The sequence below is a fragment of the Stegodyphus dumicola genome, chromosome 6, assembly GCF_044657685.1.
Source record: "Stegodyphus dumicola isolate Sdum_Otavi_A_Nest chromosome 6, ASM4465768v1".
In the NCBI taxonomy this organism is placed as follows: Eukaryota; Metazoa; Arthropoda; class Arachnida; order Araneae; family Eresidae; genus Stegodyphus; species Stegodyphus dumicola.
In genome coordinates this window covers 152,461,418-152,479,197 of record NC_140773.1, presented here as the reverse complement: position 1 = coordinate 152,479,197, position 17,780 = coordinate 152,461,418, and the positions used below count along the sequence as shown (strand labels likewise).

The 17,780-nt window shown below is 35.0% G+C and overlaps 1 protein-coding gene across 10 annotated transcripts in view; it reads left to right on the top strand.

Annotated features, from left to right (window-relative positions):
- The window catches only part of LOC118194465 (uncharacterized), a 95,614-nt gene that overhangs the window by 14,176 nt on the left and 63,658 nt on the right, over window positions 1–17,780 (top strand). For 7 of the 10 annotated variants that reach the window (XR_015041739.1, XR_015041738.1, XR_015041740.1 and 4 more), the window contains exons 2-3: window positions 1,579–1,667; window positions 11,483–11,555. Coding sequence is in view for 4 of the 10 variants with exons in the window: in XM_085819052.1 (XP_085675178.1) it covers window positions 1,579–1,667; window positions 11,483–11,555 (162 nt within the window). In the remaining 6 variants the exon portion in view is untranslated. Of the gene's footprint in view, window positions 1–1,578; window positions 1,668–2,272; window positions 5,365–5,699; window positions 5,787–11,482; window positions 11,556–17,780 lie in introns of those variants that run through there. The other 3 variants (XM_085819054.1, XM_085819053.1, XM_085819055.1) reach the window with 3 other exon arrangements.

Genomic DNA, 17,780 nt, shown 5'->3' with positions numbered 1-17,780 from the left:
GTCTAATATCCAGAAAAATCCCAAATCTAGAATCGCCGAAGTCCCGACGAGTCCGTATTTCGAACTTTGTACTGTACAAACCTTGTAGTTAGAAATTAGATGACACACAGAATAAACTATAAGAATGCCATTCTAAAAACAATAAATAACTAAAACAATACATAAGAAATAAAAATACAATCATATATTTACAGCAATGTATATATGTATTTAACCCGGTATTTTCTTGGCCTTTTTTAAATTAAATTTATCATAAAAAAATTAAGAGGGAAAATTTATGCAAATAATTTTATTTCCAGAGAATACAGTTACTCTGAGAGCAAAATAAAGGAAAATTTTTCATAAATAAACTGCTGGTAACTATCACAATATAATTTATTTAAAAGAAACCTACATTCAATAAGAATGTGTGGTAATATTAACATTTCACTATCTGATCAGATAGCTTCATTTTTAAGGAGAAAATTGTAGATATTAGGTTATTAAAAAAAATCATGATTTTTTTTCCTGACAAAATCTTAGCTCTCTTTTTACTTCCTTGGATGAAGTAGAAGTACTGTAATCGCAAAAAATTTCATCAAAAATAACCATTTTGACTGCTCTCGAATCCATTTGAATGATTTTTCTGCATGACATCTATATGTATGGACAGAATGAAGTATTATATTTTTTAAAAATGGATTTAGAAGAGTTTTTTTTTTTTTTTTTTTTTTTTAAAGCTGAAATATAGGTAATACATGGTGGGTCGTTTAGAACTCACCTATTTCATTGAGCTGTAGTTTTGTTAAAATGTATCCGATTTTAATGTGGTTTACGGCAAAAGATTCAGGAAGGAGGAAAATGGAGTGATCTGGCCAGTTTTTTTTATGTGGAATGCCGAAAATAAAAGAAATAACGAAAACTATGAAATTCTATACAAAGAGGGATGGCTTGCACCAATAAAATTTTGTTAAAAACTCTGATTGCTTGTAGCATACCAATTGTGACTAGGAAAGTTTATAAAAGTTTATAGTCACTAACCCCACAGTAAGTGCTTAAAATGACACTCTCCTGCCGTAGGCATAACCGAATTCGCCCCTCCAGGTTGTTTGCAACACTCCGTAATGTGTAGACAGTGATGTTTGCAATTTCCCTAGAAATGTTGGTCTTTAATTAGTTCATTGTCTGTGGTTTATCATGATAGACACGACCCTTCAGGAAACCCCATAAGAAATCTGGGGAGGATAGATCTGGTGACCACAGATAGTAAGAGTTAAGTGGTTTTCTTTATTTCTTATTTTTTTTTCCAGCATGGCACACACAAAAAAGGGATGGACAATTAAAATTTTCAATATCTGATTGGATGTGAATAAAGTGCTTAGGCAATACCTAATTTTTCTGCTTCTCAATGCTGATATATTTATATGTATTTTTTCTAGGATTACTACTATTAAAATGTCTCTTACTGCTTATTAAGATAATTTAATGCACCATGTTTGATATTAAAGTAAAACAATGAATATTTCTGCATTTTGTTTTAATAGTTCAAGTACTCTAATAGTTGTGCTTTTTATTCAAAGTAAAAATGTTTATTTACAGGTGGTGATGATGAGGAAGTATGTTAAGCAAGGTAAAGTGCATACTATTAACAAAATGGCTAAAGAGGTTCGCCTGTTACAAAATCGGAAGTGAGTGGTGGATTTTTAAGGCTATCATACTACAGTTTCCTGCCACTAATGGCTGAAATATCTGCTTCTAACTTGGTTCCTTCATGATTATCAAAATTTATCTATCAATTTATTTAATGTTGTCTTGTTTATTAGGGATTTAGGGAATTCTTTTCTTCATTTACTATTTCTGTGTCATTTTGTTTTTATAAATTTTTGCCATGTTATGAAGCATACAGTTACTTAACTATGAATTAACTGTTGTGCATTATTACTTTCTCTGATGAATATCTTAGGCAGTTACATAAGACGACTGTAAGCAGAGTGCAGTATATCAGTTTGTTCCTTCTTTTTGCAAATAAAGTTTGCTGTTGAATGAGACTCATGGTTGGAGGCTTTGTTGTCCTGCTGCAACCATATTTAATTTGTCTTTGAACTTAAATAATTACATTTATGATTATTGTTTATCATTGTTGATTATTAAAAAAACATACCCTAGTTTCATTTTCTCCTAATTTTATTATACAGTTTTATGGATTATAAGTTACAGATGATAAGTCACGAATTTGGGTGTAAAGAAAAAAATTAACTGTGTATTGGCAGCAGAAGATATTCTATTGACATTTCATTGAATGTAAGTAATTAGTTCTTAAGGTAGAGTGTTGTAAATATTCTAACCAATAATACCTACCCATACTTTCACAGAAAATCGTTGTTGAACAGCATGTGGATTTGCTTTGTGGGTGGTCATGGCTCCACACATGAATATTGATTGGAGACCCCATCATGACAGAAAATGGTTTCATCTCTGGAAAGAATGTGGGATGAAAATTCCAGGTTCTGGTCACATTTGTCCATGTAACAGCACACGAATTCCAAGTATCGAGGATAATCCTCAGGTTGTAATGACTGGAGCCATTGTAAATTATATGGATGTAAAAGCATTCTGTGTAATGTCCACTATACACTGGATTGAGATGCTGCAATATCATGGGCAATGATTTCTGTATTTTTACCAGGAGCTTCTTCCACTTGATCCTTCTCAGGCAAAGTTCATGAATATATGCTTGTTCACCTTTCAGCATCACAAACAGGGTGTTTTCAAAGTGAGCAAAATAACAGTTCCTCTGAATAATTTTGTGAATGATTGCCTTAAAATTTTCTGACACGAATGAACTTTTCTCGATCATTCCATGACCATGACATTCTCTGTGTCTTACTTTTGGAATTTTCTTTATTTCAAACTAGGAAGGCACAGGCAACTTTTATAATATATTCGGCTGGTAGTTTCAAGCTGTCTGTTGGATCGGCGGTTGATACACAAAGGAGAAGAATTCTGTTGGCTGTAGTGAGCCATCTTGAGTGGGCCATCTTCCTAGGACTCCAGTTTACTAGGTCTTAAGGGCACTTCCGTGAGGATACTGCCTTAGAAATATCAAGAAGATATTTTGGGTCAGTTTTTTTGTCAATTTCAGATAGATCAAATGGAATAGGGACATAATCTTTCATGGGAAGGGTTTCGTATGTTTCCAGGGATTTTCCTATTGTTCCAGAAAACTGTTCTGTCCCAGATGTATTTCCATCAATCTTCTGGAAATGATGACAACGAGGCAGTTCAATAGTGTGCAACAAGAAAAAAAAAAAAAAAAAAAAAAACCACACTAATGCACTTCATGACCAACAAGGATCTCAACATCTAATTAGGCAATTTTTCTTTCCAATGTTGATGTTTGTTCCAGAGGAACTTGCCTGAGGTAACTTAATTGAAGTATGGAGCATTTCTTTCAAATTCTTGAAACGTCACAGGAAACAATTTCGATAATGTCTTTGACTGACAGGTCTTTCTTGTTCTCTTTCCCCAATAATTCATTTCTGACCCAAAGAAAATGCTTCATTACATCAGCATACATAGGTAAAACTGTCTTTAAAAAAAAACAATAATAAAAATTGCAGTTCTACTAGGCATAATCATAGTCTTACATAAACAATGATTGATAAAGCAGTATTGACAAAATACATCAAACAACCAACTAATTAACAATAAGAGCTCTTTCAAAGATCATGGAAGCCATGTGATTGCTTACCTCAAGCTAGAAGCATTAGTCATATTAGAACTCGTTAGACATCTAATAGAATATTTTGGCATTAAATTTGATATTTTGGTGTGGGAAGCAATTTCTCGTGCTAATAATGGCATTTTTGACAAAGCAATTCATAGAAAAGCATAAAACCATTAAAAAGTCAGTACAGATATTTACTTGAGGTGTCGAACCTCAAGATGTCAATATTTTGAGCTGAAATTTGAACACAATTTGTTCTAGCTCATTTGGAACCATAAAATGACTTTTGAATTTTAGCAATTTGAATTTCAAACAAATGTTTTTTTTCACTCCACCCTAGTGTACACATCATTCATGGTCGCCGTGTATCATGCTTTTTCTGGTAGAGTATTCACACAGGTTGCAGTGAAAATTTTAAAACATTTGGTAATTCAGTGGACGTATTTTCAGGTACTGTTTGGCATACAACTCTGCAGCAGCCCTTCTGTTGCAGTGAACTTCACCATCCACGTCTGGCATATCCATATTCACCATGCATGTCTGCCATTTTTGTATTCATAAATTGTTCCATGCTGTCCGTTTGAAATCAGAACTATATTCCAACTACAGCTCTGGCAAACAGCACCTGGTCATAGACACATAGCCGACAGGTCGCTTAACTGACACCAGTTAGCCGACATGGACACTTAGCCGACAGGTCATTTACCTGACAGGGACAGTTAGCCGACAGGACATTTAGCCGACAAGGACACTTTTAGCCGACAAGGAGAGTTAGCCAACGAGTCTCGCTCTTCCCAAGGCTTTCAGCTTTCTAATATTTTCACATTTCATTCCTACTTTGCTTAACAGATCATGCTACATTCATTCCCGTATAAAGTCATTTCGCTTCTCTCGCTAATGAAATTTCCTTTCCCTGTGAGGAAGTAGCGTAATTCACCCTACTGCTCACGACACTGGAATTATTTTTTTTCTAAAATGCTATTTACACCCTCAGAATGCTATTTACACATTAGTCATTGTATATTTATTAATCTGAGATATTGCTCCGGCCCAGGAATTTGTGCCTTGTGGCCTGCGACCACTTAACAGAAGTAGGTTGGGTTTTGTTTGGTTTATGTAATTATGGCAAAGCCAGAGGGCTATCTGCCTAAGGGAAGGACACCTTTGTGGAGAACTTTCTAAGGGGAACTGGCTTGTATACACGTTACACATGGGGAAACCAAGAAAACACCCATGCAGCCAGTCTGTTTGCTTGATTCGAAATTCGGACCAAACTATCAGTGCTCGTTGACTTTACCTCTTGGCCGATGATGTGCCTAACAGAAAGAGAGTGACCATTTTACTTAATATATAAACCACTCTCTTCCAATGAAAATTGCTTTTTTAGGCTAGACCTTTATAAATGCGTTGCTAGGAAATGAGAAGAATGTTCCAAATTTGAAAAACGAAGTATTGTTCAGCTGTTTCAATATGGCGAAGAGTTTAAGCAAAAATGTCCACAAAGACAGGCCCAATACCGATTATAACTGATATATCTCACTAGAACAGCGTTATCAGGTTCTGTTGAAATACAGCTGTAACCGTCACATGATTATATGGCATATCGGTAAAAGCTGGATTCCGAAAGACGGGAGTGATGCAGAGGTGACCAAAATCAGGTTAGTTACCATGACATTATCTGAGTTGTTTATTTTTATTTGAAGGATAGTGGTATGGACTGCTGATTTTAGAAGCCACAAATAATTTAAAGCTTTGCTTATATTAAGAATTCTCTTCATGAATTGTTTTTAATAACAAAATAAAATATATTTGCTAAACTAACCCTTCACTGCCAATCAAAGCTACAAACTTTCTACGCGTGCTTTGCATGCGCGTAAGACCTTTACGGCTGCGAATATGCTTGTGCGCGTGCGCAAAATACGTTTATAAGTGCACGTTTAATGTATAACAGATGGTATAAGCTAAGCTAAAATTATCTAATTATCTATTTCAGTTCATGTTACAGATTGCGTTGTTCCTTAATCTTCGAATTGGATCTGGCTTATTATTTTTTGCAGACTGTTAGAGCAATTTTATAAAAGTAAGCCTGAACTTTTGATTATGTCAAATAGAATTTCTGATATATATTTATTAATGTGTAAAGGATCTACAAAGCGAAAGTATGTTTCAAAGTTCATTAAACAAAATGTGGAATTGCTGCAAAAAATGGATAAAGGCATATCCTTTGTTTATCTAAACTTTAATGTTTGTTTATGTAAACTTTGTTTATCTTTAACGCTGCGGCGCACAATGAATTGGAGGTTGGTCAGTCAGCACTATTCTTATCTTCAGGGCAGATGTTTTTATTTTATTTGGCTTATAATTCCTTACTAAATCAGGGTTCGTAGCGGTCCTTATAAGTGCTTATAAGTCCTTATATTTGAAAATAAAATATAAAGGCCCTTATAGGTGCTTACTTTTTCTTTAAAGCCCTTATTTTTTGTTTTTAGTGCTTATTTTTTGCTTTTATACCTTTTTTTAAATGAACGCGCAATTTTTCTCTGTACCAAAGCCGAAACTAAGTAAACAACTTTTCTTCCTAATATGGAATGTCAGATGGGGAATAATACTCCCGGAAATAGCTTTTCCCCCTTTCTCTGCATTAACATAACCTTTGGTGTGCGCGGAGAGTACAGACAGGTGCTCATCGTTCTGTTGTTCAAAGAATTGCGAAAACAGTAGAAAATTCCAGTACATTCGGCATTCTTTTCCTCCCACCCAAATACTACACACGTTTGAATTTCTATCAAGATCTTAATAATTTGCTTTCTCGTTCCGCTTGGTCAGTTCATATTCGTTTCTATTATGATCATTATGCATATATTATGAGTATATGTATGAATGTTTATAATAACATATTTGCAGTAACTGCTGAAGTATAGTAAACTTCCAAAAATGGTTGTGTTTTAACACAGATTAGCTTTCTAATTAATAATATTCGGAATGGCTTAAATAAAGGGAAAGTAATCAAATAGTCAAAATAATTTCATTTTTTTGGCCAATACATTATACAGTACGAAGGTTGGAAGGTTCTCCCCTTTGTCCGCAAAATCTCGAATATTGAAACTGTTACAGTTCACCGCAAAACAAGCAACGGACCCTTTTTTTTTTTTTTGTCACTTTTCAATCTGGATTGAATAGGACTAAAAGTTCTGCGGTCTACCAAACCAAGCGAAGAATGATTCTATTCCGGAAATTTAACGCAGTCTGTTAAAAATTAGAATGAAAAACACCCCAGATTGGTAAGTCTCTTTCATTTTCCTTTATTTAGTTCTTTATTCTCCCAATACTGGCAGCTGTTGAATCCGATTGCGTAATATCATGTAGGGAAGAATTACGGCGCACGTATTGCGCAATAACGTTTGCGATATTTTGCAGAGATAATTAATTTTGATGTTCGGTCCGAGATTTGTTTATGAACACCTAAAAGAGTTTTACTGTGCTTGCTAAGCAGAATATTTTTCTGTTCCGTTAGTTTGTTTTTATATGATGCACATATTGAAATGTCAAAAGCATTTATTTAACGGAAAAATTTAAGAACGGCTACAGTCTATCCTCCCCCTCCGCTCCCCTTTTTCAAGTTGCGATCGACTGTCTGAATATTCGCCAATTTTCAAGTATGCGGGTAGTTAAGCTTCTACTGTTAAAGGATGACTGCATGAAGCAAATTTCTGTCTTCTGATTTCAGAAATGCTCCTCTTTTTTACTTAAATTACTTTGCTTGCAGTATCTGTTAAGGGAAATCTGATATACGATGAAAATTTAGAAAATGTTTAGAATTTAGATTTAAATTAGTTAAATATCAGTATGAGTGGAAAAATAAATTGTATTTATTATTAAGTACCAAGCGAATAGAATAAATATGCCTTATTATTATTTATTTCCTCTATTTTGAACTGAAATTTCATCATTAAATCTTGTAATATAATTTAGCTCTGCATAGTTTTTTTTCCTCTCATTGTAAACTAGTTCTGTAAATTGAACTGTTATTTAAAATTTAAAAAAAAAGTAATTATTTTCCATGGTTGAGGTAATGCTTATTCTCTCTTAATAAATACTGCATTTCTCATATTTTAAATTACGAGTCTAATTTTTGAAGTTATGCAGATGTGTATAATGTAATTAGACAGGTGCTTATTTTTTTTCTTAAAATGTGCTTGAAAAGTGCTTATAGGTGCTTATTTTTTTAACTAAAATGTGGCTATGAACCCCGTAAATGTAGTATTTCATCTCAATGTACTCCGTCTTTGATATGATTTAAATCAAATTCCTCGTCATTATAATTTTCTTCCGATAGTGAAGAAAGTGACAGAGGTTATTGAAAACGAAAAAATTTCGTTTGACGAATTAGTCGGTAGACACAGCAATTATAGGACTTGAACAGTGGAACTTTGTAACTGAACAAGAAATTATGTCTGTTTATAGAATTAAAGAGAATGTATTATCACATAAAAAACGAAGCAACTTAAACAACTTACATTGAAAGAAATGTGTAATAAAGTAAACAAATAAATATTAAGCTTTTTTTTGTAAATTTTGATACCCTTTAGATCATAATTGTTCTTTATTTCATAAATTACAGTTTCATATTTTTAATTTTATAATTTGTGCATGCCATTTTACAGATTTAAACTGATGATCTATAATCCGGAAAAATCGATAATCCGGAATCGCCGAAGTCCCGACGAGTCCGGATTAACGACTTTTGACTGTAATTGATTGTAACTTTAAATAATTATTGGGTACATGTCAACTAAGCATCAGTGCCAACTTAATGCCCTGTTAACTGAATGTCTTGACAGTTAAATATCGTGTATCAAAATGCCCTGACTGCTAACTCTCTGTATTGACTAAATGTCCTGTTGGCTGAGTGTTCTTGTCATCTAAATGTCTTATTGGCTAACTGTATGTGTGTGTTGGCTAAATGACCTGTTGGCTAAGTGTTCTTTTCGGCTAAATGTCTTGTCGGCTAACTGACCATGTTGGCTAAATGACCTGTCGGCTAAGTGTCACAGACCCAACAGCACCCTTAAACCTGTACCGTAGATGGTAAGAACCAGACATATAGCCTGAAAACTACTGGCAACTTCATTATCATGAAGATCATGACTTATTTAAAGCTTAAATGTCAATTTGTGATGACTATCCTCACACCTTTATGTATGGCTGTTAACAGTTTTCCTGTGACAGCCTCTAATATCCCCCCATCTCATTAGGATTGTATTTCTGATCCTGCATTGCTATGGGATTCCAAGTTGTCGAGGTGTGTCCTAACCCATTCTAGATGTATTTTCCTCTAATTTTGAATCATCCAATGTAAAATATGAATTGACTAATCAAATACAAGGGGATATCAAATGAAAAGGTACAAAACGACGTAAAAACGTAACAGTTAAATATTTGCATGTTCCGCCATGGGAGAACGTAGCGATACATCTCGGGATGCGATTAGAGTCTCTGACTAGGATCGGAGCATACGCGGGTGCCTGTATGCGCAGGAGAGAGCAGAGGCTCTTATCAAAAGTGGTGTCCAAATGATGCGGCATCAGTATGAGGACATGATGGCATTCTCATTGCAGAATTCGACGACTGAGGAGCAGCAAGGTGTTATCCGATTTCTGACAGTGGGAGGTGAGAAACCAGCAGCTATTCAGCATCGCATAGTGACAGTTTACGGGGAGAAATGCGTCTCTGACAAGTCTGTCAGAAAATGGAGTGCCCATTTTCGTGCAGGCCGTGAGAGGGTGGGTGATGACACGAGACCAGGCCAGGCAAACACTGTCATAACGAGTGATCTCATCGACAAGGTGGACGACCTAGTGAGAAGTGATTGGCGTGTCACACTGCGAATGTGGCGGTGAAGGTGGATGTCAGCTATGGAACTGTGTGGACAATTGTTCATGACAGGTTGCGATATTGGAAGATGTGTGCCACTGGGGTTTCGAAGCAGCTCACGGACCAGCAAAAGGAACTGCATATGGGGCTAGCACTGCAACATCTGTTTCGGTATCAAGAAGACGGAGCGGATCGTCGCAGGTGATGAGACCTGATGCCATCACTAGGAGCCAGAGACAAAGTGGGACAGCATGCAGTGGAAGCATGCATCGTCACCTCCCCCTAAAAAGTTCAAAGCCGTGCCGTCAGCAGGCAAGGTGTTGATCACCATCTTTTTTGACGTTCAATGTCCACTACTTGTGGAATTCCTCGAGCATAGAAAAACCATTAACTTCGATGTGTACTGTGAGACACTCTGACGCCTACGCAGGTCCATCAAGAACAAAAGACCGGGGCTGCTCACGGAGGGTGTGGTTCTGCTCCAAGATAACGTGCGTCCACACGTCTCCAGAGTCACACACATGGAATTGGCCAAGTTCAAGTGGGAGACGTTGGACCATCCGCCCTACAGTGCGGACATGTCGCTCTGCGATTTCCATGTGTTTGGTCCACTGAAGAAACTCCTGAGAGGGAAGCGCTTCAACTCGGACGACGTACTCAAGGACGCTGTAAAGGACTGGGTCTCGTCATGGCCACAGGAATTCTGAGAACAAGGAATCCTGCAGCTTGTTTATCAGTAGGATCGTTGTACTCAGGCCTATGGTGTATATTTTGAATAAAGTCTACATTTGTACCCACCGTGTCGTTTCGTACCTTTTCATTTGATCGCCACTTGTAATTTAATCATAAAACAATGTCGCAAAAATTAGTGCAGTATCTTTTCATATTAATTTTGTTACAATTAATAATTTTCATAGTTATTTTGGCTCAATTATCAGAAACAAACTTTTTATTATTTTTCATTTTAAAACTAAACATATTTTTATATGAATTTTCTGCCTATTAAAATTATTATTATAAAAGTTATGAAAACATTTATTGAACACAAAAATATACATGTATATTTGATTTGCACTTAAGTATATTTATACAGAGCACAAATTCATCTCTTTCCTGAGGTGAAAAAATATTTAGTCACAACTCTGCTTCCAGGCATAGCTTGTTATTTCTTAATAAATTTTGGTTTTGCGTATTTTCTTAAAAGAATTGAATTTTTTATTAAACTGCATTTCTTTAAGTGCAAGTATTACCAAAGGAAGAGGAGAAAGCATTTTATTGCACTGTTAAGGAAATTCACTTCACTTTACACGTGATATTATTCAATTTTTTTTTTTTTTAATATAGGTGCTTTAATTTATTTCAGCTTTTTATGTTTAAAGTGTACATAATTGTGTAGAAACATTTGTTCATAAATTTGTCTTATTTTGATATTTTCTGATTATCCGCATCTCCACTAAAAAGTTACAAAAAAGTATTCATAGGGAAAAACAATATGTTACCTGGTCTACTGCTACCCAGTTCCACCAGTATGCACTGCCAAAATGGTGATCTCTGTTTTTTGAAACCATAAACATATTGTACACGGAGAGAATAACAGTTCCACCCCAAACAAAGATTTCTCGAAAAATGTAAGAATGTTACTACCAAAATATCTCCCTTTTTAAATTTGATTGATTGATTGTCATTGTATAGAATTCTTAGTACACTAACATTTTAAAAATGGCTCTTACCTTTTGCACATAAGCACGACAAAAAAATTAGTCATCAGTGAGTTTGTGGATGCTGTTCACAGTTGCCAACAAGTTCACAACTTTTCAGTGTGTGTGTGTGGATAATCAGAATATACCCTTATTATTTTAATAATTTTGAAAATCATAATTTTTGTTTTCTGTTATGAAAAAGAGGAGATGAGAAAAATGTATTGAAAGCAAAAAGGAAAGCACAAAGACTACTAGAAGAAATTAGTGTCATTAAGGTTAGTAAGTTATTCAATTATTTTTACAAAAAAATGAGTGTTCAGTTTCTCTTTCTTACTTCTACCTTCTTTGTTTTTATGCTTCTTATTTTTTCTTGCCATGGTGATCACTTCTAAAAATGACCAGTGTTTGTACAGGGTTCGTACAGTCCTTAAAAGTCCTTAAGTTTTTTGGAATTGATTTTTGGTCCTTAAAAGTCCTTAATTTCAGCCAAAATCGGGAGAAGTTCCTTAATTTTAATCATGTGAAATTTCTGTCTGTTTGTATGACTGAAATGTTGAGTGTGAATTGCCATTTTGGAGGTATATTTTTGGGATTCGCTGATAAATATGGTTATCTTTTGAATGGGTTATAATGTCAAAATTGTAAAAACAACCTTGTATTTAGCGTAAGTATAATGAAACACTCAATCGATTTCGAGGGCAGCTAAAGGTCCCTCCTCATCAGGAGAAAGAAATACCAAGAAAGAAGAAAATAAAGGAGAAAGAGTCTCAGAAACACGTGGTCCTTATCAGCACTGCACATGGTTATAACTGGATTTTTAATCAGAGTTGCACTGGCCGCCTACTTTTACTGAGCCAGGCTATCTGATCAAGCATAAAGGACAAGAAAAATTAGTGAAGTTAAAATAGGGAACGTTCAGTGGTTGCTTTCCATTATTTGAAGTTCAGATTTTGAGCGTGAAGGTGCATTTGCCCCTTGCTCCCTATTGGTTTTCAGTATTGGATGTTTCTCTCCTTTTGGAATGTTTTTGTCATATGTTGATGAAAATTGTCTTCATTATTTATTGGTGTTTTTTCATGTTGTACGTAATTACTTGTTTGGACTTTCGGAATTATATTTCTTTTGTTCACTTGTTTCTTGCTTGTACCCTTTTCACAATATGTCCACCGACAGGAACCGATTTTGTAAGTTACGCCTTAAGCGTACGAAATTCTTGAATCATCTACAGTTTCTACTTAAATGCAACGTTGACGACACTTTCGCACTTTTTGACGGTTATAAAGAGGATTTATCCGAGATTCTATCTATTATGAATTCAATTGATCCAGCCATCCAATTCACTCTTGAAATTGAATCCAACAATTCCCTCCCCTTCCTTAATATTCTTATAATCCGCAATGAAACTGATTTTAGCACCACTGTGTACCATAAACCCTTTCCAGTTTGTTTACCACCCCATGCCAAGTCATGCCACCCTGTTAAGCAAAAAATGTCTTCTTTTTACTATTATGTATTCCGAGCACTTAAAGTTTGTTCCTCTGAATTTTTGTTTACCAATGAACTTAATTATTTGAGAGCAGATGTGATTGACCGTGGATTTTCTCCCGTGATTATTGATAAAGCCGTTAAAAAATTTTCAGATTCCCATCAAAGAAGACATTCCACTGTTAGAAATAATATTAATGACCTTGTTGTGCTTCCATTTTATCCTTCTGTTAGCTATAAAATTGCACGGATTCTCCAGAAATTCAATTTTCAAGTCGGTTTCTCCCCTATTAATAAAATTCACCCTTCGATTCTAAAAGATTGCGTTTCTGTCTTGAATTCTTGGGGAATTTATAGTATATCGTGTTAATATGGTTTAAGATGTATTGGCCAAACAAAAAGAGTGTTGAAGTTTCGTATCAAGGAACATGAATCTTATGTCAGAAAAGGCGAAATTAACAAGTCTTCAATAGCGTATCATAGTTGGACATTTAACCATAATTTTGACTTTGGGTCTGCAAAAATTATCCAAAAGGCTTCTTCCATAGGTGAATTGGATTTTCTTGAGGCTTTTCACATTCACAAAGATTTAGCAGGTTTAGTTAATGATTTGAAGTCCAGTCCAGTCCTTCCTAATGCCTTTAAAATTCTACTATCTTAATTCAGTTATTTTTGCCGATAGATGGCGTTACCTCCTCGCGTTTGGTACTACCAGAGGGTATAAATATCTGTTCAGTGGTTGCTTTCCATTATTTGAAGTTCAGATTTTGAGCGTGAAGGTGCATTTGCCCCTCGCTCCCTATTTTAACTTTGCTAATTTTTCTTGTCCTTTATGCTTGATCAGATAGCCTGGCTCAGTAAAAGTAGGCGGCCAGTGCAACTCTGATTAAAAATCCAGTTATAACCACGTGCAGTGCTGATAAGGACCACGTGTTTCTGATACTCCTTCTTTTTTATTTCCTTCTTTCTTGGTATTTCTTTCTCCTGATGAGGAGGGACCTTTAGCTGTCCTCGAAATCGATTGAGTGTTTCATTATACTTACGCTAAATACAAGGTTGTTTTTACGATTTTGATTGTCACATTAGCGTGTTTCTCTTCTAGTCTGGGTTATAATGTGTTCCTAAACGTTTTAACATTGATATGTTTCATTAAAATAATGGTAATATATTGAAATTATATTTTAAAAATAACATTAAAATATAACATTTTTATTTTTTGCTGGCTCATTATAAAGTTCTATTTTGGCCACTTATACAATATCTTGAATCTGAAAAATAAACAAGGTATAATGCACAATTTACGAAACAGTTCTTAGCTGAAGCAAAAGAGCTATATAATTAATTAAAAATATCTTCTTTTTAATTTTTTCATGATAAGAATTTACTCATGTAATTGTCTCAAAATATTCAGAATTCTCAGAATATGCATCAGTTTTCTCTGTAAAATTAATTTTAACCCTTTTTAAATCTGATTTTTTCCCCCCCAAAATATTTCTGGCTGTTTGCTTTTACAAAATTGGTAGGGGTAATTTTTCTTTGGGACATTAGAAATTACAACTTGAAGAAGAATGCAACTTGGAAAGTTTAGAAGGATTTTAAGGCAAGATTTATAGACCCACGATTCTAGAAGATTCCAGAAAAATGTGACAAAATGAAAAATGTCTATATGGTATTAACACATAACGGATGTAGTATTTTACAGAACATTTGCAACGAATTTCTTACTTTTTGGAGAACATCTGGAAGAACAATTAAAACATAATATTTGAACGTTTTACTTCTGAAACTAGAGTCTTTTTTTTTTTTTTTTAACATGCTTATTTTTCCTTTATTTTCTCTACTTTTCACTAGACACAAGCATGGAAAATGTTAAAAATGTGTCTAATCGTATCACATGGACAGGCATTATAGAAAGGAATTTTTTTATTAATAAAGAAATTGGAAAGTGGCAATTTAGAAGATTCATCTAATATGTCTTAATGCATACAGAGGTCTGAGGCTAGGCATTTTCCCACCTGGTAAAATCACATGAAATGTTAAATTTATATCTGTAGATCCTAAATTTTGCTCACTAGTGCCCTTTTAAATTCTGCTTCCAGCGCCTGCTCTAAATTCTAAAAATTTTGCCATTTATAGATTGTGTTGCTTGGTGTGTCACTCAATTCTAAACATTCTGCCACACCAGCTCTGTAACCGGCCCTTAACATACACTGAAGTGACAAAAGTCATTGAGATACCTCCTAATATTTTGTTGGTCCTCCTTTTGCCCGGCGAAGTGCAGCAACTCGATGTGGCATGGACTCAACAAGTTGTTGGAAGTCCCCTGCAGGAATATTGAGCCATGCTGCCTCTATAGACGTCCATAATTGTGAAAGTGTTGACGGTACAGGGTTTTGGGCACGAACTGACCTCTCGATGATGTCCCATAAATGTTTGATGGGATTCATGTCGTGCGATCTAGGTGGCCAGATCATTCACTGGAATTGTCCAGAATGTTCTTCTAACCAATCGTGAACAATTGTGGCCCGGTGACATGGCGCATTGTCATCCATAAAAATCCCATCGTTGTTTGAGTACGTGAAGATCATGAATGGCTGTAAGTGATCTCCAAGTAGCTGAAGGTATCCATTTCCAGTCAATGATCGGTTCAATTGCACCAGAGGACCGAGTCCATGCCATGTAAAAACAGCCCAGACCATTATGGAACCACCACCAGCTTGAACAGTGCCTTGTTGACAACTTGGGTCCATGGCTTCGTGGGGTCTGTGCCACACTCAAACCCTACCATCAGCTCTTACCAACTGAAATCGTGACTCATCTGACCAAGCCATGGTTTTCCATTCGTTTAGAGACCAACCGATATGCTCACGAGCCCACGAGAGTCGCTGCAGGCGATGTCGTTCTGTCAGTAAAGGCACTCGAGTCGGTCTTCTGCTGGCATAGCCCAAGGAAGACAAATTTCACCGCACTGTCCTATTGGACACGCCCCTCATACGTTTCACATTGATTTCTGCGTTTATTTGACGCAGTGTTGCTTGTCTGTGAACATTGACAACTCTACGCAGACGTCGCTGGTCTTGGTCGTTAAGTGCAGGTGGCCGGCCACTGTTCTGTCCATGGTGGGATGTTATGCCTGAAATTAGATACTTTCGGCACACTCTTGACACTGTGGATCTCGGAATGTTGAATTCCCTAACGATATCCGAAATGGAATGACCCATGCGTCTAGTTCCAACTACCATTCCGCGTTCAAAGTCTGTTAATTCTCGTCGTGCGGCCATAATCACTTCAAAGCCTCTTCACATGAGTAACTTGACCACAAATGAAAGCTCTGCCAAAGCACTTCGCATTTATACATTTTCTACGCGATACTACTGCCATCTGTATATTTGCATATTGCTATCCCACGACTTTTGTCACTTCAGTGTATATATTTCATATTTCATCTGAATATTCGTATTGCTAAGAGATAAAATTAGCAGCTTTTTATATGCATTCTAAATGCATTTAGTGTTTTTTTTTTTTTTTTTTTAGAATTACAGAAATATTTAATTAAATCCAAAAATTCTAAAATGAAAAGGAAGCATGTTGAAGAAAGAAACCGAACGCATACAAAGAAAGAAAATTATTCTTCAAATATATATATATACAGTTATTATTATGTAAATTACCCAGTTATTTATAATTTCTGCCTTTACTATAATTTCCCATTTCTATTTACTCCCCAGAATGCAAATAACTTAGATAGTTTTAAAACTGAGGTTTTTGATGTGTAAGACAGAATGTGTTTTTAATCTCCGCTTGCTCGCTGCATTAGTTCCTGCCAGCTCTGGTAATTTATAACTTTTTGTCTGCATTATCTCTGCTGGCATTTGAATTAGTTATGAAGATAGAGTTATTGAGCCAGCTTAAGTTAAAATTAAATTGTATAGTCTTTGACCACTAGTCTACCTCTTTTGTTTGAATTTGAATGTTCTTGTTTAATTACATCACCACAAACTGCAATTGATTTTGTTAGCATAAGAACATGCCTTTAAGTGCTTTTTAAATAAGAGGCTTATTTACACCTTTGTCTAACTTTGTAGTTACTTTCAGACATAAATTTGCTTCACGAGGGGGTTGGACTATTTAACTTTTACCAGATCAAGTAAACCCTCATAGGTACATTGTGCAAAGGTTGACAAGTTAGTAGCACACAGAAACTAGTGAGAACATTTGTTTGCATATTGAAAGAAATTTTTAATTCTTAGAAAAGATGCTTAAAGAGAAGGAAATCAATATAAATTAGCCAAAATGTCTGGGTGCGCTTTAGAATTAAAGGATGCATAATTATTTTGTTGAATGTTTTTGCTACAAAACATAAATGTTTTGTAGCTTTTAATGTATGATTATCCGAATATCGTTTAAGAATCAATGACATAAATAGCATATATTTTAAACTGTGAAATTTTATTAGATTGTAATTTTAATAGGGCTTTTTAATAAATATTATTAAAAAATAAGTAAAATTTAATAGTGGTTATGTAAATCCATATTAACTAAGGTTATCTAACTACCTAATTCAATTATTTATGTTAACCTGTTGTTCTGCTTTTAGTTAGAAACGTGAATATCATTTTAACTCTGCGAATGTTAACTTAACAGATCTCATTGGAAGAAACCCCCACATCACCCTCATAACATTTTTAAAAGACATTTCTTTTTACCATATGATTTGAAGTTTTTTTCCTTTTATCCTGCTCTATCTGCATTTCTCAAAGTCGTTTCTCCATGCCTTCATCAGCATTACAATTTCATTTCAACAATAGATCTGATACAATGTGTTTGTGCATTTTGGATTTTATTAACCATTTGTCTGGCGCATAATAGCCTTCAAGGTTTTTTGCCATTAAAAGTCAACCAACCAATCAACCAACCATCAATTATTTATAACTGCTTACCCTTAAAAATTATCTCTGCATATTAAAGCGAGCTATTGCATTTCATTAATCCTTACCGTAGTACAGGATAAAACA